This window comes from Drosophila novamexicana, unplaced genomic scaffold (genome assembly GCF_003285875.2).
Source record: "Drosophila novamexicana strain 15010-1031.04,08,12 unplaced genomic scaffold, DnovRS2.1 tig00000008-arrow-pilon, whole genome shotgun sequence".
NCBI classification, from domain to species: domain Eukaryota; kingdom Metazoa; phylum Arthropoda; class Insecta; order Diptera; family Drosophilidae; genus Drosophila; species Drosophila novamexicana.
In genome coordinates, this window is record NW_020824765.1 from 5,651,385 (window position 1) to 5,672,192 (window position 20,808).

The 20,808-nt window shown below is 43.2% G+C and overlaps 7 protein-coding genes across 8 annotated transcripts; 3 read left to right on the plus strand and 4 right to left on the minus strand.

Moving 5' to 3' along the window:
• The first annotated feature begins 1,271 nt into the window (after positions 1-1,271).
• LOC115771112 (putative uncharacterized protein DDB_G0271606) lies at positions 1,272-2,863 on the plus strand. Its single transcript, XM_030716679.1, has 2 exons — positions 1,272-2,097; positions 2,152-2,863. Exons 1-2 carry the CDS (start codon positions 1,415-1,417, stop codon positions 2,756-2,758), a joined length of 1,290 nt encoding a protein of 429 aa, XP_030572539.1. The 5' UTR covers positions 1,272-1,414; the 3' UTR covers positions 2,759-2,863.
• A 120-nt stretch (positions 2,864-2,983) lies between these two features.
• Positions 2,984-3,373, plus strand: LOC115771122 (neuropeptide SIFamide). The gene is made up of 2 exons (XM_030716690.1): positions 2,984-3,211; positions 3,275-3,373. Exons 1-2 carry the CDS (start codon positions 3,076-3,078, stop codon positions 3,361-3,363), a joined length of 225 nt encoding a protein of 74 aa, XP_030572550.1. The 5' UTR covers positions 2,984-3,075; the 3' UTR covers positions 3,364-3,373.
• A 123-nt stretch (positions 3,374-3,496) lies between these two features.
• On the minus strand, positions 3,497-7,049 carry LOC115771103 (steroidogenic acute regulatory protein-like). Its single transcript, XM_030716666.1, has 12 exons — positions 6,937-7,049; positions 6,264-6,425; positions 6,053-6,201; positions 5,833-5,991; positions 5,722-5,775; positions 5,527-5,659; positions 5,330-5,463; positions 4,986-5,138; positions 4,825-4,929; positions 4,088-4,668; positions 3,899-4,022; positions 3,497-3,821 (listed from the first exon to the last, which is right to left on the minus strand). The coding sequence occupies exons 2-12, from the start codon at positions 6,361-6,363 to the stop codon at positions 3,741-3,743; spliced, it is 1,773 nt and encodes a 590-aa protein (XP_030572526.1). The 5' UTR covers positions 6,364-6,425; positions 6,937-7,049; the 3' UTR covers positions 3,497-3,740.
• A 156-nt stretch (positions 7,050-7,205) lies between these two features.
• LOC115757683 (peptidylprolyl isomerase domain and WD repeat-containing protein 1) lies at positions 7,206-9,788 on the minus strand. 2 transcript variants are annotated; one of them, XM_030698024.1, is made up of 10 exons: positions 9,569-9,788; positions 9,114-9,501; positions 8,818-9,050; positions 8,544-8,757; positions 8,185-8,487; positions 8,006-8,124; positions 7,918-7,923; positions 7,733-7,853; positions 7,451-7,670; positions 7,206-7,386 (listed from the first exon to the last, which is right to left on the minus strand). In XM_030698024.1, exons 1-10 carry the CDS (start codon positions 9,735-9,737, stop codon positions 7,240-7,242), a joined length of 1,920 nt encoding a protein of 639 aa, XP_030553884.1. In that variant the 5' UTR covers positions 9,738-9,788; the 3' UTR covers positions 7,206-7,239. The 2 variants fall into 2 exon arrangements, with proteins under 2 accessions (XP_030553884.1, XP_030553892.1); XM_030698032.1 differs by lacking the exon at positions 7,918-7,923 and having other exon boundaries at positions 7,240-7,386.
• Positions 9,789-9,939: 151 nt separating this feature from the next.
• Positions 9,940-13,145, plus strand: LOC115760177 (RNA polymerase II subunit A C-terminal domain phosphatase). Its single transcript, XM_030701405.1, has 7 exons — positions 9,940-10,321; positions 10,492-10,585; positions 10,669-11,105; positions 11,183-11,364; positions 11,425-12,651; positions 12,709-12,927; positions 12,992-13,145. Exons 1-7 carry the CDS (start codon positions 9,984-9,986, stop codon positions 13,123-13,125), a joined length of 2,631 nt encoding a protein of 876 aa, XP_030557265.1. The 5' UTR covers positions 9,940-9,983; the 3' UTR covers positions 13,126-13,145.
• Positions 13,146-13,874: 729 nt separating this feature from the next.
• On the minus strand, positions 13,875-16,368 carry LOC115760184 (unconventional prefoldin RPB5 interactor-like protein). Its single transcript, XM_030701417.1, has 4 exons — positions 16,296-16,368; positions 15,940-16,238; positions 14,476-15,883; positions 13,875-14,244 (listed from the first exon to the last, which is right to left on the minus strand). The coding sequence occupies exons 1-4, from the start codon at positions 16,323-16,325 to the stop codon at positions 13,891-13,893; spliced, it is 2,091 nt and encodes a 696-aa protein (XP_030557277.1). The 5' UTR covers positions 16,326-16,368; the 3' UTR covers positions 13,875-13,890.
• A 367-nt stretch (positions 16,369-16,735) lies between these two features.
• Positions 16,736-20,779, minus strand: LOC115764703 (E3 ubiquitin-protein ligase ZNF598). The gene is made up of 7 exons (XM_030707904.1): positions 20,010-20,779; positions 19,788-19,933; positions 19,419-19,730; positions 19,103-19,354; positions 17,700-19,044; positions 17,442-17,639; positions 16,736-17,374 (listed from the first exon to the last, which is right to left on the minus strand). Exons 1-7 carry the CDS (start codon positions 20,298-20,300, stop codon positions 17,150-17,152), a joined length of 2,769 nt encoding a protein of 922 aa, XP_030563764.1. The 5' UTR covers positions 20,301-20,779; the 3' UTR covers positions 16,736-17,149.
• Between the last annotated feature and the right edge of the window lie 29 nt (positions 20,780-20,808).

Consider the following 20,808-nt stretch of genomic DNA (forward strand, 5'->3'; position numbering starts at 1 on the left):
TGATGACGGCATATACGGCAAATACTCCCATACATATGTATATATTCATGCATATAGTCATAGCTGGCAATACGCTAACTACGGTCCGTATTCTGTTGAAGCTACATAAATCTTGAACTTGCATTTACATTTTCCTACCACGCAGGTAGTGGCCAGCAGAACCTTTTCCTCGTTTCCAGCTGCTGCTGCTGCTGCTGTTAGCCTTGGTCGGGGCCGCCTCAGATGCGGCCAATTGTTGACGTTTCCCATTAACTTGAACGTTTCTATTTATATTTTTAGTTATACCAATATTTATGATTATCATGCGTGCTTCTCTTGTTCAATGCTCAATGTCAGAAGTTCGTCGACAGACGTGCAGGAATGTTTCGATCTTCAGACGTGCCTGGAGAGCTCTAGATTTAAAAGAATGTGTGTAATAAATAACTTCTATGTTTATGATGTTTATGAAATAACCAGAGCATTAGCATGTTATTTGAATGTGCTTAAAAATTGGAAACAATTTTACAGGGTATTCTATAAAATTTACATGCAGATAAAACCAATGGAATAAATCATGAACAAAATGGTACCTCACTATCGAAAATAAAATTGATTAAAATTCAAAATTGTTAAATTCGTATCTTTTTAAATTGATAAATCCAGAAAATGTCTGCTAAGTACAAGATAGTTTTAACAAAAATATAGTTTGGACACAGTTTCTATCCAGAAAAATATATTCGAATCCAGAATCAAAATTGTGTCAGCTTTAGCTTGATAATCGCAAGAAAACAAATAATGTGATTTGTTTCTGAATTTTGTAAGCTGACTCAGCGCTGGAATGGACATTTAGGTGGGTTCCAACCATCCATCAGCTCTGTTGGCAACAGTCGATCAATTGCAATTACATCACAAAATTCTATAGAGCATCAGCATTTGCCTAGAAATACGATAAACCCACGCCGTGCGTGAATATTTTTTTGGCAATACTTCCAAGCAGGAACGCCCACGGACTGAGCCAAGTTCATAATGCCAAGCTGACAGGTACATAAATTCACAAGTCGTTGGCCTTAAGACACGTCCGGAGAGAAGAGGGAGTGGGGTAATAACAATAGCAACAATAGAAAACGAAAAAAGAATAACAAAAACAACCCCCGCCTGAGGTGCTGCCACGGACATGTCCAACGGTGCAGGTAGCCCTTGGTTACAGTCCAACAATTGTTTATGTACTTGTCGGCCAGGTGTCAAAATCAAAGCAGGGTCTGGGTTTTGGCTCAAATAAAGGCAAAGCTCCGAACGGAGGAGGCAGCTTGCCAATTAAATAAATATTTGTAAAAATTTCTTGTTGAAAAAGGGTTCATCATCAGATCAAAGTAGATTAGCTCATTCGAGGCAAGTGTCCAAGAAGGAGACAATTCAAAATACATTTAACGGCATTATGGCCGAGATCTTGTCGCGCGAAAAGGAACTCTTCAATATAAATCAGGAGCTAAATCTGTTGGCATTGAATCCCGCAGAAGATGGCAGCCATGCGGTAACCCAGTCCCGCTACAGCACATATCTCAAGCAGAAGGGTCCCAGCACGTTGCTGAAGAAGAAACTGAATGTGGATGGCGGCAGCGCCAGGACAACGGGCAGGCGTGGCCACAAAGGACTACCCAGGGCGCTCAGATCGCCCAATAAAAGTGCTGCAACCACACCAACAACATTGACACCGCCATCAACGCAGGTGACAACACCACGGTGCAAGCCAACGACGACCCTAATGTCACAATTGAACAAGTCCAAGATGCCTGACTGGCGGTTGGGCAAGGCGCAGACCAAACAAGCCCCAACAACCAACAACAACAACAACAACAACGGAGCACAGCAGCCGACTGGACGAATCGATAGTACCTTTACGCGTAGGGCAAGTCATAAGACGGCCACGTACGTTAAGTATCGCAATCCGAATTTCAAGCAAAGTCCATCGTTGGATCTGCTGCTGCGGCACGGCGATGGCCTGGACGCGCAGCAACAGCCGATGGTGGAGCTAGAGGTAGTGCAGCAGTCACAACGCGAGAGCACAACGGTCGTTAATGGACAATCGAAGAAGCAGCTAACGCAGGACAACTTTATCAGGTGCGTATCGACAATTAAGCCCCATTCAAAGTCTAATGTGTGCTATTTTGAAAGGTTTCTAAAGGCCAAGGTTACCATTTTGGAGGAGGATCACGGACAGCTGACGCAGGATATGGCCGATCTGAAAGAGCGCTTGGAACAGGCACTCGACGCACTGCGCAAGGCGGAAAGTCAACGGGATCAGGCATTGAATTCAAACGCCAAGCTTGCCGAGCAGCTGCATCGTCTCGAACTGCAGTCTGAGGAGGCCAACCGCCGGCAAAAGGAGCGCCAGGTGGAGTACAACAACCAACAGCACGAGTTGGAGCTGCTGCGGCGCGACACAAAAATGCTGAAGCAAACCAATGCCAATCTGGAGAACCGCCTGATGCGCGCCAGCGAAGATGCCGAATCCAGTCGCCAGATGCTCGGCCAGCAGGCTAACCAGCAGCGCGACGATCTCGAATACAATCGCAAGGAGATCAGGCTGCGAGATGGTCGCATCAAAGCCCTAAAACGCCAGCGTGCGGACCTCCTGAATGCCTACAAGAAGCAGCTCTTTATGATTGACAATCTGAAGCGACAGAACAGCTGCGTGGAGCAGGCGGTGGCCATTGGCTTTGGCGAGAAGGAGTTCAGCAAGGTGCTCGATTGGAATGCGGGTAGCAAGGCAGTATTTTAGTTCGGTCTCAAAGCTGATCAATTTAATTTCTTTTAATTTCGGAACTAGTGCTTATTTGAATCGCTTGTACTTAATTAAATGTAGTAAGACAATTAAATTTTATGTTAGGACACGCCAAAGAAAAAAAAACCAATTCCCTCAAGTCATTTTGCTTTTCAATTAACACGAGCATAACCCAATTAGCCGGCCAGGCAGGACTCAAAGGGTAGTTGCAGCCTATAAAAGCGACAGTCCTGGCATCCAGAAATCACACTTCAACTTCGACGCTCCGCCAGCAAACAGTTGCCAGCCACACCACGCCGCAAAAAGACTTCACAATGGCCGCACTCAGATGTACACTAACTTTGCTGCTGGTCACCATTATTGTGGCAGCCATTCTGCTACACAGCAGCGAGGCAGCCTACAGGAAGCCACCGTTCAATGGCAGCATCTTTGGCAAGCGCAATGCTTTGGGTAAGTTCACTTAGATGATAAACAAAATAATGGATAATAACCGTGGATAAAAAATCTGCTTAGACTATGACAATGCCAAGGCAATGGGCGCTGTTTGCGAGGTGGCCGTGGAGGCGTGTCAAGGCTGGTTTCCCCAGAACGACAGCAAATAGGAGCAAGCCCTGAGACTGATCTTAAACGTACGCATTCTAAAGCAAACCAAAACTAGATGTTGTAGCTGCCGACTCACCAACAGCGACTAAATACAATTACAAAAAAAAGCATATATAAAATGTATTAGTTAAGTCGTCCATATACATAAACTTACAATACCTATATAGCATATACAATACATACTCAATAAACTTACGAGCAATGCACTTGACTCTGTTGTTTCTTTTGTCTTCTAAAGTTAACTAACACGCGCTTGAGATACAATTAAAATATAATTACGCGAAGTTTTTTGTTTATGAAATACAATTTAAATATGCTGCAGAAGCTTTATGTTAGCGATCTATCGTGTAAGTCTATGTACAAGAGAACTGCAGGATCAACGCCGTCGACGCTGTCGTAACTCATTTATATGCTTGCGCAGGTATTTCATATAGTCCACCATGGATGAGGTGAGTGCCTGGCAAAAAAAAAATATATGAAAATATATATATTGATCAATATAAATATAATAATATAATATAAATATACACTCACTGCATCTAGCACATAGCGTGGTATATAGCCCTTCAGATCCAGGCACAGCACCCATTCCAATATGCAGCCATCCGATTTGCCAATGATTTCTCGAAACGCAAAGCCCGACACTATATTCTCGCCTCTGCTCATATATCAAATCCACATTATTATAGTCATCAATTATCTATAAAGAGTCATTCCTCTTACCTCGTATACTTCGCTATGGCCGGCACGGCTGGATATTCCACACTAATTGCCGCGCTCATCCACACCTTCTCGTTGGTTTTGCCCACCACAGTATCTGTTGGCGTTAATACGCTCTTCATTATAGGCGGCGTATCGTCCAGCTGATCTTTGGCATCCTCGAATGCGTCATCCAGAGGCGGTGGCTCGACATTAAACGTTAAGGCAGCGCCTAAGCTCTTAGCGCCCAAACTCTTGCTCAATGTGTCGTAGGGTGTCGGTGGGGCCGTCGCAGCCGCGGTGCCCTCCGCTGGCGGCAACGAGCTCTGGCCGAAATACTTGTTGCGATAGCTACCAACACTGCCGGTTTGTGGTGTCTGCGATTCATTGTCCGATAAGGTAGTTACACTGCCTTCACAAGATCGGTTGAGAGAGTTATCGTCCTCGTCCTCGCTGCTAAGCTTAGCCGCCTCGTCATCATCACAGATTTTGCCATTGTAAATTAAACGACACGAACGCAAGTTGACAAAATCGCGACTCTTTACCATGCCACCGCCGCCGCCAACGGAAACTTGATAGGTAATATCGGTGTACGAATTGATTTTCTAACACAATTCGGCAAGTGTATAAAAGAAAAGTATCATAAAATCAAATTTTATATATTTAAAAGCCTAACAATATAACATTATAGCCTTGCTACAAATGACAACTATTTATTTTAACAAATATCTAATTGACATTAATAACTATTGATTACTTACCCGAACTATCTTGGACTCTAAAAGCGTTGGATTCCATTTGGGAACATCTTCAATGCGGTAGAACAGCTCCTCCATAAGCGCTTTGGCGGGATACTTAAGGCGCGCCTGAATTAAAAAAGTAAATCAATTAGAAATCGAACTTAATAATTACGACTACGCACCGTTAATTTATAAATCTTGCCAATTTTATCTCGCTGTGTGCTGTGTATTGTGTCGCCCTTAGGCGTAACCTTTTCCACTTTCCAATCCGTTGACTCAATAAGTTCATATGCCTTGCGCAGGCAGTCCAAGCCCATTTGATTGTACTCCTCATCCTGTGCAATGTGCAAAAGGTAAATATACATATGAATAAATGGCAATAGGTACAAATAACTACCAACAACATTGTGAGAGTGCTTTTGTTGCCTAACAACTAGATGTCAGCATCTTTTATAGATGATGCACAGTACAATTGTTTAATTCAAAGTTTATTCTGAGTATGCGCATGCATAAATACTTAGCTGACCTCTTCCTCCTCTTCGTCAGAATGATGTGCCGTGTCCAAGGGTGAATAGAAATCGGTGACGCTTTGCGGTGGGCGCTCGTGTTCAGTCAAGATCGTTGGCTGCGTTAACGTTGTGCGCTCATTTGTGCTCGCCGCTAAGCAACGGAAGATGTTATGGAATAAATAAATACAAATATCGAAGTGATCACAAGATTTACCTGCAAAATAACGACGGGCATGCCGCTCCTGAGGTATCACACGGCAGTCCAGAAACCAAGCCTCACCCCAGGCCAGAATGAATGATGTTATAATGAGTATCACCTCGAATACTTGCTGTTTGGAGTGCACCCACTGGAAATAAGGAAATATTCTTATATTAAAGCTAAATGCGGATCTATAATGGATAAACTTACATCGTAGAAAAACACTTTGGTGATGAGAAACAAACATGAGGCGCTTGTGGAAAGCTGCAAGTTGCAATTTACAAATTAAAGATAGTCAAGCATCAAACGACAGTCGCTTACCGCTATAATGGACCAATGATTTATATACAGCAATGCATAAAAAAAGATTAACACTATGAAGCGGCAAAGCGCCGTGGCAACTACATCAAAAAGCGATGTGTATATGGTATATTGCATGACTTGCTTCTGAAACGCCTGGAATATATTGTCGCCACCAATCTGCGCAGGAAAATAGAAAAAATTAGCACTCTCTTGTTGCGGACAACGGCTGTATACATACAACTATGCAAATCAGCCAAAGCAGCGAAACGAACACCAAATCGAAGGTGACAAACAGGCAGAAGAAACGTCGCACCACGGACATGCGCCCATCCTGCATATAGCCGCCCAGGAACTCCTCCGTAAACAAATTTATGGAATGCGGTCGCGCTATAAACAATGGATTAATTATTATTATGGATATGATATGGGGGTGCATTCATACTACTTACACATATCGTACGGCATGTGGTAGGGATTGCCGCCATGCCGAGCATTTGTGAGCAGAAGCTGAGCTGTGCTGCGTACATCATCCGAATCATTTTGGGACATGGCTGTGGCTGTGGCTGGCTTTAAAGGTCTTAGCTCATTTTAGCGAAACACTGCAAATCCAACTGTAATTCATTATAATTAACAATTGTTGTTTATATCAAGCTATTGGTTACTTTTAATCAGCTAACAAGTGCGCTCGAATAACCAACTGCCCCATTGATAAGAATCCCGAATAACCAAATAACCAATATTTATTTGTATTCGTGTATTCAATCGGCTTTCTGTATGACTAATATAATCGCAATAAAGAGTTTCCTCGACGTGTGGTTCCGCTATTGTTTATGCTGATAAGCAAAAGCTTTAATACATAAAAACATACGAATACGCACACACACACACACACACACACATGTTTGTGTATACATAATTGACTTTGCACATATGCAGCTTGACTTGACACAATTTAACGCACCAATTAGCTAGATTTTAGAGCGCACAGATTGTATTTAGATTTCTGATAAGCTGCACTATTCGAACTTTTTTCTTTGTTTTTTTGCCAAACAAAAATTTAGCGATTCACGCCCGCATACGCAACGAACGAAACAGATTGCGGGTATTTGTGCATATATTTACCTTAATTTGACTATGCACGTGGCTTTATATTTGTAATATAATATCAAGCTATATACTAGTAATAATAAATCACTATTTGAAATGTTAATTAACAATTTGTTAGGGTTCAGCTCGTTCAACGAGTATATACGGGGGAAAATACGGTGAAACTGCATAAACAGCTGTTCAGTGTGACCCTGCTATAAGCAACGCTGAAATACCAAGTATTCTTTTAATAGTAGTTCTATTTGCCAACAGGTGGCGTGGTATATTTTAAACAATTACTACAATTGATAAAACCATTTATTTATTGCTAATTACTGCTTAATTACTTAAATGTATTGAAATTATTTTAATATCATCGTAGGGCTTATCGGTTTTGGGATTTGCCTTAGCATTGCATATGTTGAGCACGACTTCCATGCCACGATAAACACGGCCGAACACCGTATGCTTGTTGTCCAGCCAAGGCTTGAAATAAAATAAACCAAAAACTTGAAATATGAATAAATTACAAATGTAAAACATCTCGTACCGTAGGCAGGACTGTTATAAAGAATTGGCTGCCATTTGTATTGGGACCAGCATTTGCCATGCTTACAGTATACGGACGATCATGTTTCAAGCTCGGCACGAATTCATCTTTAAAATCATGCCCCCAGATGGACTTGCCACCGGTACCCGTGCCTGTGGGATCCCCAGTCTGCACCATAAAGCCCTTGATCACACGATGAAATATATGTCCATTGTAGTAACTAAGGAAGAAAGTTTAAGTTTGTATAGAGTTTTCGATAAGGAAAGAAAATTTATTCCATACCCATTTTTCGCATGAACACAAAAGTTTTCCACCGTTTTTGGTACCTCCTTAAAGAACAGTTTCATATGTATATCACCTTTGGTGGTGTGCAATACCACATTTTCATAGATGCGTTGTATAACTAAAAAGCATTCAGAAAAGTCATAAAGTTTATAGTTATGAGCCCATAAAATACATATAAACACCTTCGTCTAAATAGTGTTAGCGTGTAAGAGACAGTACACAGTTGTTAGTAATTGTTAGTATTAATATTAGGTCACTTTTAGCAATTACCTTGAGCCTCGGGCACGGCAATGATGTCCTCCTTTGATGGCTTCTCATTAAATATGTCACGATCAACATCTTGCAGATCCGAGGGCAGACGCCTGCTATATAAATAAAATCGATTCTTTCTGTAAACGAAATATATATTTCATTATTTTGATATATCTTCTCCTCGTTTGCGTACCTACTTGTATGCTGTGCAAAAAGCTGTCGGATCATTGAGCAAGTTCTGCAGTGCTGGATTCTCGCTAGCCTCCTGCTCGAGCGTTATGGCAGCCTTCTGTCGCTTGATTCTACCTTGGAACAGCGCCACTTGCAATGGTCGAATGTTATCTGTTTTACCCAAAATTGTGACACAGCGATTTGTGGCCACATTGATAACTTTGATGCCCAGCATCGTGGGATACAGCAGGAAATGTCCAGTGCTATCGAAGAGTATATTTAGAGTTGTATTTTGCGCGGTCTTTTCCAAATCACGCTCAGCTGCCATTCTGCAAGAGTGAAAAACAGACTTTAGTTGAAGTAGTTAAAAATAAGGAGAACTAACCTTCTGCCAAACTCCATGTTGGGCAGCGCATGTGGCGTCTGCTGCATTTGTGTGTACGTGGAGAGCGCCTCGTCAAATACACGCAACAGTTTGCCCGTATTAAACTGAAATACACGCACTTTGCGATCCGTTGAAATGGCAGCAAAACGTTTGCCATCCGGCGTTGCTGCTAGACCCGTTACTTGAGTTTTATTCTTGGCAAACTCAAAGAGGCCTATAAAGGGATTTAATAAATTAAAGTTTACGTTTATAGACTGTATGCTAAGCTACTTACTTGTGTCCAATTTAGAGCTAAAACTAACCAATCGCTGTGGGAATTTGTAGTCATGCCTGGAATTTTGCCAGTACTCCAATATACCGTTGCGATCAACCGAGATGACCGTTTCCATGGCCAAATTAAAGCACATAGCAACGACCGGCGCTGAATGTAATTTGTCCAGAGTGTGCAGGACATCGCCACCGCTCTGTCCATCATAGATGTGTATGCTGTTACTCTCCGAGTCGGTGCTGTGGTGTGTGTAAATATATATTAAAGAAATGCATGTATAACTGTTCTAAGCATCTAATTACATGGCCAGGCCCTGAACTGCGTCTCCAGGCGAGCTTATCCACTCGCTACAAAGCGGCGTATAGCCCAAACGTATAATATTGATCATGTCAAAGTTTACCACATCGAAAACCTTTGCTGTTTGATCGGTCGCCGCCGAGCAGAGTAATGTTCCACTGCTATTTGTTGTCAGCGTTTTAACGGGCACCAAATGACTACGAAAATGCTTAACAAAGTCAATGCCCAGATCCATTTTCTTCCAAAACTTGATGTGCCCATCTATGCTGGCTGTGACAACGAATTCAGTTTTGGTGCTCACCAGGTGCGTGATAACGTCGCGATGCATGTAGCTGCGCTCATAGCTCTCGGCATTGGGCAGATTCTCCAAGTAGATGTGTTCATAAGGCAAAACTGTAGGAGTACAGTACACAATTCAGATACTTGGGGCTATAATATACATTTGATTTTGCTTGTTTACCTTTCTTTTTCTTTGCCGGCACTGCCGCGCTTTGTTCCGATGGCAGCGGTCCAATCCAGCCGTCATCTTCTCCCTCTGCTTCTGTTTCCTGCGTAGCGTCTTTCTCTAATTCCGCAGTATCTCCAGTTGCGCTGCGTTTTAAGTCTTCACGGTCAATTTCCGCGCTCATTTTATACAACTATTAAACGTATAAACAAACCCAAACAAACAAAACGTGCCAGCATCAACCGGAACGTCAACGTACTTATCGATAAGCTGCGATATATCGATAACTGCAATGAGCAAAAAACAGCTGTCCGCCTGGATGGAGAATGGCAAATTTGAGCTGTGGCAATTCACACAAATTGAAAACATAACAAGCCACAGATTTAAACAAAACTAAAATCTGTATATATACACGAATTGTAAATAAAGTATGCAAAAGACCAGCGTAGAGGACAAGACGCATGCCATCCAGATTGCGTCGAAGCCAAGAAAGGATGTGGACGATGGTGGCGGCGGCGTTGGAGGCGCCAATCGTATCATTGTAAATGCAGCGCTTGGAGCGACTGAGACACGCATACGAATCAATAAATGGCGCGTACGCGAAGGGCAAAACGTTTCAGCGGCACAAATCCTGTTCCTGTACCAACAGCTCGGCGATGATGGGAAACCAATCAAAGAGGGCGATGCCACTTTTCTAAAATACAAGTCAAATCAAGCTGGAGTGGTTAGAAAGCGGCTACGCAAAGAAGGCGAAATAGTGATAAAAGGGTGAGTTTTTCCTCTTCATCTGCTTCTTCTTTTGTTTTTTATATGTGAATCCAAGTCGCAACGAATGGAGCGGGCGGCAGTGGGTGGAATGCAGTTATTGCACCACACACCGCACAGCACAGCAACACATGAGCGTATACATAAAATGTTCTCTTTTTTCTCCCGCTCAGAGATGCGCTTTTGGAGTTATCCGAATGCATACACACAACCGTTATCAAGGACATGTGCGCAGACTGCGGCGCAGACTTAAGGCAGAACGATAATGTAAGAGTACCATTGAAAACTTGCTTGAAGAAAAGAATTTCTTATTAATTTATGAATCTTATTGACAATTAAAATTACAATAGGGACAAACATCGGAGGCATCGGTGCCCATGGTGCACACAATGCCCGATTTGAAAGTTACACAGAAACTGGCCCAAAAGCTTGGACACGATGACACACGCCGCCTGCTCGCCGATCGCAAGCTGGTGCTGTTGGTGGATCTCGATCAGACGGTTATACACACTACCAACGATACGGTGCCGGACAACATCAAGGGCATCTACCACTTCCAATTATATGGCCCACAGTCACCCTGGTATCACACGCGTCTGCGCCCGGGCACCGCTGAGTTCTTGGAGCACATGTCACAGCTGTATGAACTGCATATTTGCACCTTTGGTGCACGCAACTATGCACACATGATTGCCCAACTGCTTGATCCGGATGGCAAGTTTTTTTCCCATCGGATTTTGTCGCGCGATGAGTGTTTCAATGCCACCAGCAAGACGGATAATCTAAAGTAATTCATTGCACAGTTGTTGTAGTTTTAGTTGACTTACCTTTATGTTTTCCTAATGTGTTTGCCTTTTTTTATAGAGCGCTTTTTCCCAATGGCGACTCAATGGTGTGCATTATAGATGATCGTGAGGATGTTTGGAATATGGCGTCTAATTTAATACAAGTGAAGCCCTATCATTTCTTCCAACACACTGGCGACATTAACGCGCCGCCAGGCTTGTCAAAACACGAGCTAGATGGCGAGGGTGTTGATTTTAAGGGTAAGCAACTTTTCTTACCCTTCGAATAAGTTATACTCACAATTTCATGGTTATTTGCAGAGATTGATAAAATTGCCGAAAAAAAATCGGACGGTGACAAACCAGCGTCGAGTGTGGCAAAATCCGAAGACGCTGAAGAGAAAAGCGACAATACAGTTTCAAGCACAAGCAAGGATGAGGAGGGAAATGAGGAGTCAGTGGATATATTCGAGCTAGATAGCGAGACAAAAGATGCAGAGGCCAATACCATTGAAACTAAAGAAACCTATGTAAATAGCGTTGAAAAATTGAATGGCAAAGCGGCTGCCGACGAACATTTGAATGTAGACGAGAATTCGTCCGGCTTACCAGAAGAGGAAGCGCACAGCAGCGGCAAGCATGGAAGCGATAGTGATGATATTGTTGTGATTGATGACGTGCCCGCGGAAAGCTCAAAGGGCAGCAATAATGCTGAGAAATTGGTGCCCAAGAAAGAAGATGACGAAAGCATCGCCTCGTCCACAAGCGGCGATGATAAGCGGCTGGCAGAGGGCGACGATGACGCCGCAAAAACCAATGATGATGTGGCCACAACATCTCAAAGCCACTGTCCAAATGTTAAAATATCCAATGATGGGCTGAAACAAATCGAAATCGAGGATCCCGATGACTATTTACTCTATTTGGAGGTTATATTGCGCAACATACACAAGCGCTTCTATGCGATCTACGATGAGACAACAGAAATACCCGACCTCAAAATCATTGTGCCGAAAATCCGATGCGAAGTGCTACGCGGTCAAAATCTAGTCTTTTCCGGCTTGGTGCCGACCCAAATGAAGCTGGAGCAATCGCGCGCCTACTTTATAGCCAAGAGCCTGGGCGCCGAGGTGCAGTCGAACATTAACAAGGACATAACACATCTGGTGGCCGTCAATGCAGGCACCTACAAAGTCAATGCGGCCAAAAAGGAGTCCAAAATCAAGGTGGTCAATGCCAATTGGCTGTGGGCCTGTGCCGAACGCTGGGAGCATGTAGATGAACGTCTATTTCCGCTGGATCGCAAGGTGCGCAACAAGGGCCGCCAGCCGCCAGCGCATTGTCACAGTCCCGAGCATGTGGTCAACTACAGTGAGAGATCTGAAATTTCGCCATCGAGCAGCATGCAGCAGGAGCAAGGTGGCAACTTCCGTGAAACGCTGAATCCGCTGTTGGTGTTTACCAATGCGGACATTGAGTCCATGAACAAAGACTACGAGACGTTCTTCGAGTCGGACTCCTCCAGCGACGAAGGTCCTGTCAACTTTGGTAAGCCATTGACAATAATTTAAGCAAATTTCGTATTTATATAAATGATTCCACTAGAAAATCCGCCCATGGACAAAAAATTACTGAAGCGCAAGCGCGAGGACGAGAGCTCAAATCGCGCACATGATTTCTTTACACGCGCTGAAGATGTCATGCTGGCCGCTCCCAGCAACGTTGCGGATTTCGATAAGAGCTCCAACGAGGGCGATGAAAATGATGACGAGGAAAAGGAGGACGAAGACGATGACGAGATGCCAAGTGCTAAGTTTAGGCGCGGTAAGCATAATCTATTTATGAAACATTAAATGTGACATTAAATTGGAATTAACAATTTTTGCAGGCGAAGAATTGCCCTCAGATTTGGAAATGGGCTCCGATTCCAACAGTGAAAACAATCAGGAGGATGAGGATGATGGTGAATGGAACATGATGGGCGCAGCTTTGGAGCGTGAATTCCTCGGACTAGAAGATTAGATTATTGATTTCGAACTGGACATGTAAAAACTTTGGCATTTTTACTTGGCCTGGCCATGGAAGACTAGCTGGTGGAAATAATGTTCAATGCACTTTTGACATTTCAAATGTACCTACTCTTCGAAAAACAAGAAAATGCAAAAAAGAAAAGAAAAAATAATAACGTAATTAAACTAATCTTGGTTCGGCTTAATTTAAAAACCACCAAGCGAAGCAATAAACAGCAAATTACAGTTTGTATGTAGAAAGGAGAGAGTCGATCTTAACGCGTGTTTGCTGCGAGTACGAGATTATTTATAAGAAAAAGCAGATGCGTACTGTATGTATTAGTAGTTAATATTATGTATCTACTTTTAAACACACAAACACACACCTACTTTAGTTTAAGCAACTGCGTATGAATTTCAAACATTCAATATGCGTACACACACATCCCACAATACAAATATATAGTGTCCTGTAAAGCTTAAGCTGATTCCCACGATCAGACTCAGGCGCAACGCTTGATTTAAATTGTAAAATCAAAAACAAATATCTCATTGTAAGTAAATCGCGTAAATGTAAATGTTTTAAAAATAAATTCCGTTGAAACGGACTAGTAAATAGTGTTTAATTTAATAACAACTCGTGTACACAACTCTAGTTATTTATTGTTGTGTGCGTGTGTACAATACAGGTTAAACAAATTGATGTACATAGGCTCATAATTCCGTTTTACCACAAAGTAAATAAATGTACATATCTCACCCACCATTATGTGTACCATTATGTTTTGTTCATGGAGCGTTGCTCTTTAAAGCGACTGATCCGCTTCTTGGGCGCATGCGTTTCTACATATTTGCCCTCGGGCAGTGGCTCCGGCGCCGTCGGCTCCTTTTCGACCAGATCCTGCATGACTTTCTGATACGCGCTCATGTCGCGCAGATCATCATCAATGGTGCGTGGTTTTTTATTCTTTCGGTTTCTGTTTTTCTTGGACTTGTTTGGTTTTGGCTCTTCGACAACAGCACGAACTTCTCGTTCCACAGCCGATTTGTTGCGTAATATCGATTTAGTTTCGGTAACTGCCGGATCTTCACTTTTTTCGGTGGCTTCCATAGTCGCCGGGAATTTTGAAAACTAAACAAAAAAAAACAATTAGTTGGGTTTATCAGTTAGCATTTTGGATAGAGCAGGTTTAGCAAAGTTAGGTCATGACATTTCAAGAGAGGTAACAACTTTTTACTATATCCTTTCTATTCGATTCTCATAAGCTCAAAAGTCACTCGGGTTTGCTTTAACTCTCATTTTATGCTCTCCCACCTTCTAGCCTCACAAAAACCTACTCTACTTATTTTTTTGCTAGCTCACCTGAGCACGGGGATCATCGTAGGCCGCCGCTCGCTCCTCCTCTTTAAGTATGGGCACCTTCAGCTCGTCCTCGCCCGCAAAACTGTTGATATATATAGGAAACGATTGCTCGGCCTGCGCCTCGGCCAGGGCTCGTTTGTACAGCTGATAGAAGTGCGCTGGATTACCAGGAATCGATGTATCATCGAACTGCATTGAGGCACTTGGCGCATCGGAATGACTAAAGCTTATTTGTAGTGTATTAATGCGTCCCGTGGAGGCTTCAAGTATTTTATTGACCAAATCAAAATCTTGCACGCTCTGATTTTCCTGCACAAATTCCCGATTTCGTTCAACTTTTTGCATGATTTGTGGACTCGTGGCCGTTGCTGGCACCTCCAAGATGCTTTCTTGCTGCGCTGGCTGCAGTGGTGCATCCAATTGAATTACTTCACGTTGTTGTTGCTTGCCCTTGGCCAGCATTTCGGCCACAGTTTCGTCTTGTTTGAAGAACAGCTGCTCGTCGGATTCTGCAAAGGAAATGCGTCGCTTTTTGTTATCAACCAAATCGGGCAGCGATTCAGCATCCTCTGACAGTTCCTCAGTGCTGGCCGCTTCGTTTTGCTCAAACAACATTTCCTGCAAATCGTCCTCTAGGCAAACAACCACATTCATCAAATGCGTGAGCTCGTCACTGATGAACGATATCTTTTGTATTTTACGCATTTTCGCTTTTATAACTTGCAATTGCGAATGCAAAAACTGCTCTCGTTCCTCCCTGGGCAATACTGCCATTTGTTGTCGTATTAGTTTTACTTCCTCCGGTAGATCTGATTCTTCCTCCTCCTCCTCCTCCTCCTCCATGTCATTTTCATTATTTGTTGCCAGGTCTTCATTTAATTTGTTGACATTGTTTTCGGCTCTGGCTATGCGTTGTTTTGCCGATGTCACCTGAGTTTCACCCTTCATTAGATTACGCACGAGCTCGTTGGTGCTTTGCAGATTTTGCTCAGACTCCTCGTCCAATTCGGATGCCTCAAGCTGCTCCTGCGCTTCCAGTTTAGCTAATATGTCAAATATCTCCGTATCCGTTTTAGTTGTTGAATTTTCATTATCACAGTTATTGCTTTCAGGTTTGTCAATTTTAATCTCAGTTTGGATCATATCAATTAGCGTCTGTTTATTGACATTGTCCGGATCGAGGCCAAGCTCCTCCAACATTTCAGATTCCTCCAGGTTATGGAAAAGATCATCTGGCGCATTGGCATGTGCTTCACGCTGTGCGCGCTCTTCCTGCTTTTCCCTACGCACGCGTTCCTTGTGTTCCCTTAGCCAATTTTTGTGTTCCGCCTCGTTGTACTCCTCAACAATTTCAATTTCATCTGAGCTTGGCACAGCACCTTGCAGTACAGGTGTTTCTAGATTGTTTCTGTAAAACAGATATATTAGAATCTCCTAACATAAGCAAACCTTTCTTTGACTTACTGCCATAGATCCGCCTCCACTTGAAGTTTGTTTAGGTGCTCTTCGGCTAGACGAAGACGGTGCTGACATATCTCCTGGGCCTTATGGGCCGAGCAAGCGGAAAAGTAGCCCTGATAGTGGCCCACAAGCAGTTCGTTGGTGTGTATCAATTCGCCCGGCATTAGGGCCTTCTTGCCGATTGGCACCATAACCTCGACGCTAAGATTTTTAGAGAAGATTTCGAGATTCTTCATCGCCACCTCATTGTCCGCTTTGTATGCTTGCCAACGTTCCGTTTCATGAGCATTTTTGTCAAGCGCCTAGTATATTGCTCACTCTGTATTTATTTCGCAGAATATTAAAACTTTCTAAATTACCTGTCTCAGCACATCCTCGCGCCGCTGCATCGTTGTTTACTTCGCGAATTTATCGACAGCTTGTTGTTTACTCATCGAACATATCGATAATGCGTATTAGGCGCGTGCAGTGTGGCCAAGCGCATTTAAATACTAAAGCCCAATGTTACCAGCCATTTGCAACTGATACCAAAATTTAATATTTCAAATATTTAACGGAAATCAATTGAATGGCTGGTTGAAAGTTCGAAACTGAATTTTGGGAAAAACATGTAAAATTCAGGACTTACAATTTTTACCCTAAAGGCTAATCGAAACAAAATAATGAAAAAACTTATCCGAATATTGACCCATTGAAAGTAGATAAGATACAAGCAATTATGCTAATTGTATTTTTATCTATTCGTTTATTTACATTAAACAAGATGCTAATTAGCCATTATCAATAATCAATACAGCCAACAAGTATTGCAATTTGATTGTTTTGCACTTTATTCAGTTGTTACATATTTTATACAAGCTCACTCATTAAAAATTAAAAAAAAAACGGATTCCACAATGTGCAGGTGGCTTTAGTTGACGGTTCTGCAAAATCATGACACGTTTTCAACGTTACATGCAACAGCGTAATTTTACAGGGCCTAATCATGTTGAATACATATAGTTAAGCTATATGTTTACAAACAAGTTCGTTTTCTGTGTTCATTTTCATTGCCTTCGCTTTTCTTCAATATTGGTGTGGGGACGCGCGTGCTTCAAACGATAAATTAATTACATACATACAAAATATACATAGGTAAAGCTTTTCATTGCAATTAATCGTTGTTTTTTGTTTTGTTGTTGCGATTCTTGAAACCACATTCTTCTTCTTGTTTTTATTTACGTTGTGCATTCTTGGTTGCGGCGCTCAGCGAAGTATTCGAAGCGGCATTACCAAGCGTGGGGAAATTCTTTGTGAGTTCGTGCGCCTTCTGATGACTTGCAAAATCGTTCGACAAAAGTATTTGCTTGCAGCTGCTGCACACTTCCAGGCTGGGCATCAACTTGCTCTGGCTGGGCGTCAGGCTGTTCACGTATTGTTTATGCACCAGATACAATTCCTGCGTACCCAAAAAATATAACTATTAGAACTAGCACAGTAGTTAGGTTTCATTTTAAGTGATAAACCTGTTGTTTGGTTATGTCGGGCAGCATGACTAATAGTTCCGGAAACAGACTGTGAAACTTATCCAGCATTGCGCATTGGCAGTGCTCATAATAAGCTTGTCCCGTACAGGTGCCATCACGAAAGCTGGACGAGAGCATGCGAAATTCGTTAAAGGCTTCGGGTGTTTTTAGTACCTCGCGCAGGTTATCCACCAAATTCTGCCGAAAATCAATTATTATAAGTTATGTGTTGAAAGCACAAATTTCAGCTGTGCTCACCTGGTTCCTGTTGGCCGTGTCTGGTGGATCGCTATAGCTATAGGAACTCGGCACAATGCTATAATTCTCGCCCAATGAACTGGTAAATGTCAAATTATTGGGCAGCTTGGCCACAGAGTTGACGGTGACATTGGACATGAAACCGGGTGGTGGTTTAACGGGCGCTGCACCAACGCTCAGGCCAGGCGGTGCACGCAATGTGCTTGATAAGTTGCCATTGGAATTGACAATTGTTGGCAGCTGTTCGTCGTCGTCGTTGTTTCTGTTATTATTGTTGTTATTATTATTATTATTATTATTATTATTGGTATTGTTGTTGTTTTTTTCTTTTTGCTTGTTCACTTTTGGCTGATTATCTTGATTGTTTTTCTTTTCCTTGGATTTCTTATCCTTCTTGTTGACCTGTGCTTGCGACTCCTGCTTGTTGGCGTTGTTCTTGTTGTTATTTAAGCTAGTTGTGCTGCCCTTTGGTGTTGGTAACATAGGTGCGGGCGCAACTTTACCCTTGCGATTCTCTAAATCCTTCTGTTTCTTGTCTGATATGGGTTTGGTCCAGTTTAGGGAGGCTGCCGTTCCGCCGCCATTGGCCCTAGGTAATGGTGTTGCTTTGGTGCTGCTTGGCGCCAACGTGGGGAACTCCAATGCAGTTAGTTTGGGTGCGCTCTTCTTGAGCGCCTCCATGCGCGCCTTAGCCTCCAGCTCCTCCTTTTGTACCATTTGTATCTTTTGATAGGTGCTCGGATGCGCCACAGAGACATAGTCGTCGACCAGTGTGCGATGTTTGGCCGCCAGATTGCCCATGGGGACGGCCGAGTTGCTGGGCAGCATGTCTTCGTCCAAGTTGCGCGACATCTTTTTGCCTTTGCCCATAGGCAATGCGGGAAAGTCCATGTCTGGTGTTGATTTCTTGCTGCCGTTGGCAGCAGGACGATTTGAAACATGCAGCAACATGCCATTAGCGGGGGCATTGGCACGCGCTACTGCAGCGCCACCAGAAGTACCGCCAGAAGCACCACCTGAGCTAGCGGACTTCTTAAAGTTAGCCACTGCAGGCTGCGGGGCAGCTGCTCGGGCGCTGGCATAACTGTTATAGGCGTTGGATATATTGCCACCAGCAGCGCCACCCAGAGCTGGAAAGTTTTCTTTGGTGCGTGCTAGGCCCGAGGTGCCGCTCAAATTACGCATGGACGGTGGCGGCGCCCTCACCAACGACACATTGGGACCAGGTGTAAAGCCTGCCAGCATGGGAAACTCTTCCTCGTTGCCAGCATCAATGGTAACGGGCTGGCTGCGCTGGGTGCTGCTCGAGGGCAACTCATCCAAATAGTCTTGATGCTCATCGTTTCTGCAACAAACAATATTAAATAATTAGAGAAATTAGCGTCCTTGCAATGGCTACACACCGTGATCTCATGTTCGTAATGCCTTGTTCATTTTGGCCGCGTCGCCCGCGTGGTCCCAGCGTAATCTCTAGCTGCAATGTGCGGGTCTGCTTGGCCTGCTGTTTGTTCAAAGTTTTTCCATGAACACTGGCCACATGCGCTTTATATTCAATCTCATTTCGAAAGGCGCCCGTAAACTCTTCCGTGGCGCATTTGCCTTCCTCACAGAGGAAATGCTCCTTGCGGAAATGATCTGCCAAGTCTGCATAGACGCTGAAAGGTATAGAAATATGCATAAGTTATAGTTTAGGATTCGATTTGGTAACATGCTACTCACTTGTAAAAATCGTTGCAGCCATCGGCATCGCAAAAGTGACAAAAGTAATGATCGCGTCGCAAATGACGGAAGAGCTCATCACGATCCACATAGCGCTCATTGCAGTACTCGCACAGCGGATGCCCACGATGCGATGTGTTCTCCGGATCGCCCTTCGCATTGTGTGTTACCAGCTCGGCCTGCGTGTAGCAGCGGCGTTCGAATGTAAAGATCTTCAAATTCTTTACGCACAGATCGCAGAAATACATGTGGTGTTCGCGTAGAACATGATTGCGCAGCGCCTCGAAGGTGCGATAAGGCGGCACATTACACCTATTCAATTATAATTTATTACTTCAGTTGTAGCACGGAAGCAAACTGGAAACTCACTTGGGACAGGGATGATCGAGTAGCTTATAGAATTTCTGCTGAATTTCGGCGGTACAGAAGCCAATGCGATACTTCTTGCTATAGAAATCTGAACGATTGCCAGCTTCAAGTTCGCGATAAGGCAGCTTTTCCAGTGTAAACAGAACCTGCATGGAAACAGTTTATACATATATTCAGTAGAAATATTTATATATATAGACACACGTATATATATGGGCTTACCTTGGACAGCACATGCCGACAGATGGGACACTCGTTCTGCTGGCACAATACCCTCATACGCGTGGAGCATTCATAGCAAACGGGATGATCGCAGTCTCCGATTGAATAGATTTCAACGTTCTTAAAGCACACCACGCACGCGTTATCATCGTTGCCCACTTGATTATAGGCAACCTCCGTGGTATTTAGCTTTGTGTTCGATTCGCTTTTCTTGACGCTTGTAACTTCTGCAGCTGCAGCTGGCCGACGGTGTGGCCTCGACGATGAGCCTCTCGATCTTGAGTTCTGCATGGCAATAGAGTGGGAAATTTCTACTTGTTGCCAAAAAAAAAAAGAGACCTGCAGCAAGTATAGTTTTGTTGCTAATTGCAGCACTGTATGCTGTGTATTTGAAGTCGGGTAGAAAACTTAAAAATTCGTATTCGTATTGCGCTTATGCAAAGAACTTGATCATCAGGTTGCCGAGTAGCAATTTTTATCCCAAAATCAAAGCGACGGACGACTTACAATTTCTCTGAATTTTTGTCAGCGTGGAGAATGAAACAACTAGTATCATTCGATAAGCCGCTTAAATTAATCGAATCAATTGCTTGGTATATATACGGCCTCACTGTGGCGAAATTCCACGAATACCAAATATAAAAGTCAATAACATGACAGTGAAAACTTGAAAACGAGCTGTTTTTGTGTATTTAAAAAAAATAACTATGTGACATATTGTGCGCAGTCTTCATTATAGCTTCAACCAATTTGTTGGCAGTGAGCACATTGCAATGTAATTTAAGTATTTTCTTTGGTA

Excerpts from the sequence above, each read along its gene's own strand:
- LOC115764703 (XM_030707904.1), bottom strand. The coding sequence starts at position 20,300 with ATGCAGAACTCAAGATCGAGAGGCTCATCGTCGAGGCCACACCGTCGG. Across the intron at positions 19,355-19,418 it reads GGCTGCAACGATTTTTACAA|CGTCTATGCAGACTTGGCAG; the intron begins GTGAGTAGCATG and ends TATACCTTTCAG. Across the intron at positions 19,045-19,102 it reads ATTACGAACATGAGATCACG|AAACGATGAGCATCAAGACT; the intron begins GTGTGTAGCCAT and ends TGTTTGTTGCAG.
- LOC115771103 (XM_030716666.1), bottom strand. The coding sequence starts at position 6,363 with ATGTCCCAAAATGATTCGGATGATGTACGCAGCACAGCTCAGCTTCTG. Across the intron at positions 5,660-5,721 it reads CCAAAGTGTTTTTCTACGAT|TGGGTGCACTCCAAACAGCA; the intron begins GTAAGTTTATCC and ends CCTTATTTCCAG. Across the intron at positions 4,930-4,985 it reads GCAAGATTTATAAATTAACG|GCGCGCCTTAAGTATCCCGC; the intron begins GTGCGTAGTCGT and ends TTTTTAATTCAG.
- LOC115757683 (XM_030698024.1), bottom strand. The coding sequence starts at position 9,737 with ATGAGCGCGGAAATTGACCGTGAAGACTTAAAACGCAGCGCAACTGGA. Across the intron at positions 9,502-9,568 it reads GCCGGCAAAGAAAAAGAAAG|TTTTGCCTTATGAACACATC; the intron begins GTAAACAAGCAA and ends GTACTCCTACAG. Across the intron at positions 8,125-8,184 it reads GCTTTTTGCACAGCATACAA|AAAGAATCGATTTTATTTAT; the intron begins GTAGGTACGCAA and ends TTTCGTTTACAG.
- LOC115760177 (XM_030701405.1), top strand. The coding sequence starts at position 9,984 with ATGCAAAAGACCAGCGTAGAGGACAAGACGCATGCCATCCAGATTGCG. Across the intron at positions 11,106-11,182 it reads AGCAAGACGGATAATCTAAA|AGCGCTTTTTCCCAATGGCG; the intron begins GTAATTCATTGC and ends CTTTTTTTATAG. Across the intron at positions 12,652-12,708 it reads CGAAGGTCCTGTCAACTTTG|AAAATCCGCCCATGGACAAA; the intron begins GTAAGCCATTGA and ends TGATTCCACTAG.
- LOC115760184 (XM_030701417.1), bottom strand. The coding sequence starts at position 16,325 with ATGCAGCGGCGCGAGGATGTGCTGAGACAG. Across the intron at positions 15,884-15,939 it reads GTGGAGGCGGATCTATGGCA|AAACAATCTAGAAACACCTG; the intron begins GTAAGTCAAAGA and ends TCTGTTTTACAG. Across the intron at positions 14,245-14,475 it reads ACGATGATCCCCGTGCTCAG|TTTTCAAAATTCCCGGCGAC; the intron begins GTGAGCTAGCAA and ends TTTTTTGTTTAG.
- LOC115771122 (XM_030716690.1), top strand. The coding sequence starts at position 3,076 with ATGGCCGCACTCAGATGTACACTAACTTTGCTGCTGGTCACCATTATT. Across the intron at positions 3,212-3,274 it reads TGGCAAGCGCAATGCTTTGG|ACTATGACAATGCCAAGGCA; the intron begins GTAAGTTCACTT and ends AAATCTGCTTAG.
- LOC115771112 (XM_030716679.1), top strand. The coding sequence starts at position 1,415 with ATGGCCGAGATCTTGTCGCGCGAAAAGGAACTCTTCAATATAAATCAG. Across the intron at positions 2,098-2,151 it reads ACGCAGGACAACTTTATCAG|GTTTCTAAAGGCCAAGGTTA; the intron begins GTGCGTATCGAC and ends CTATTTTGAAAG.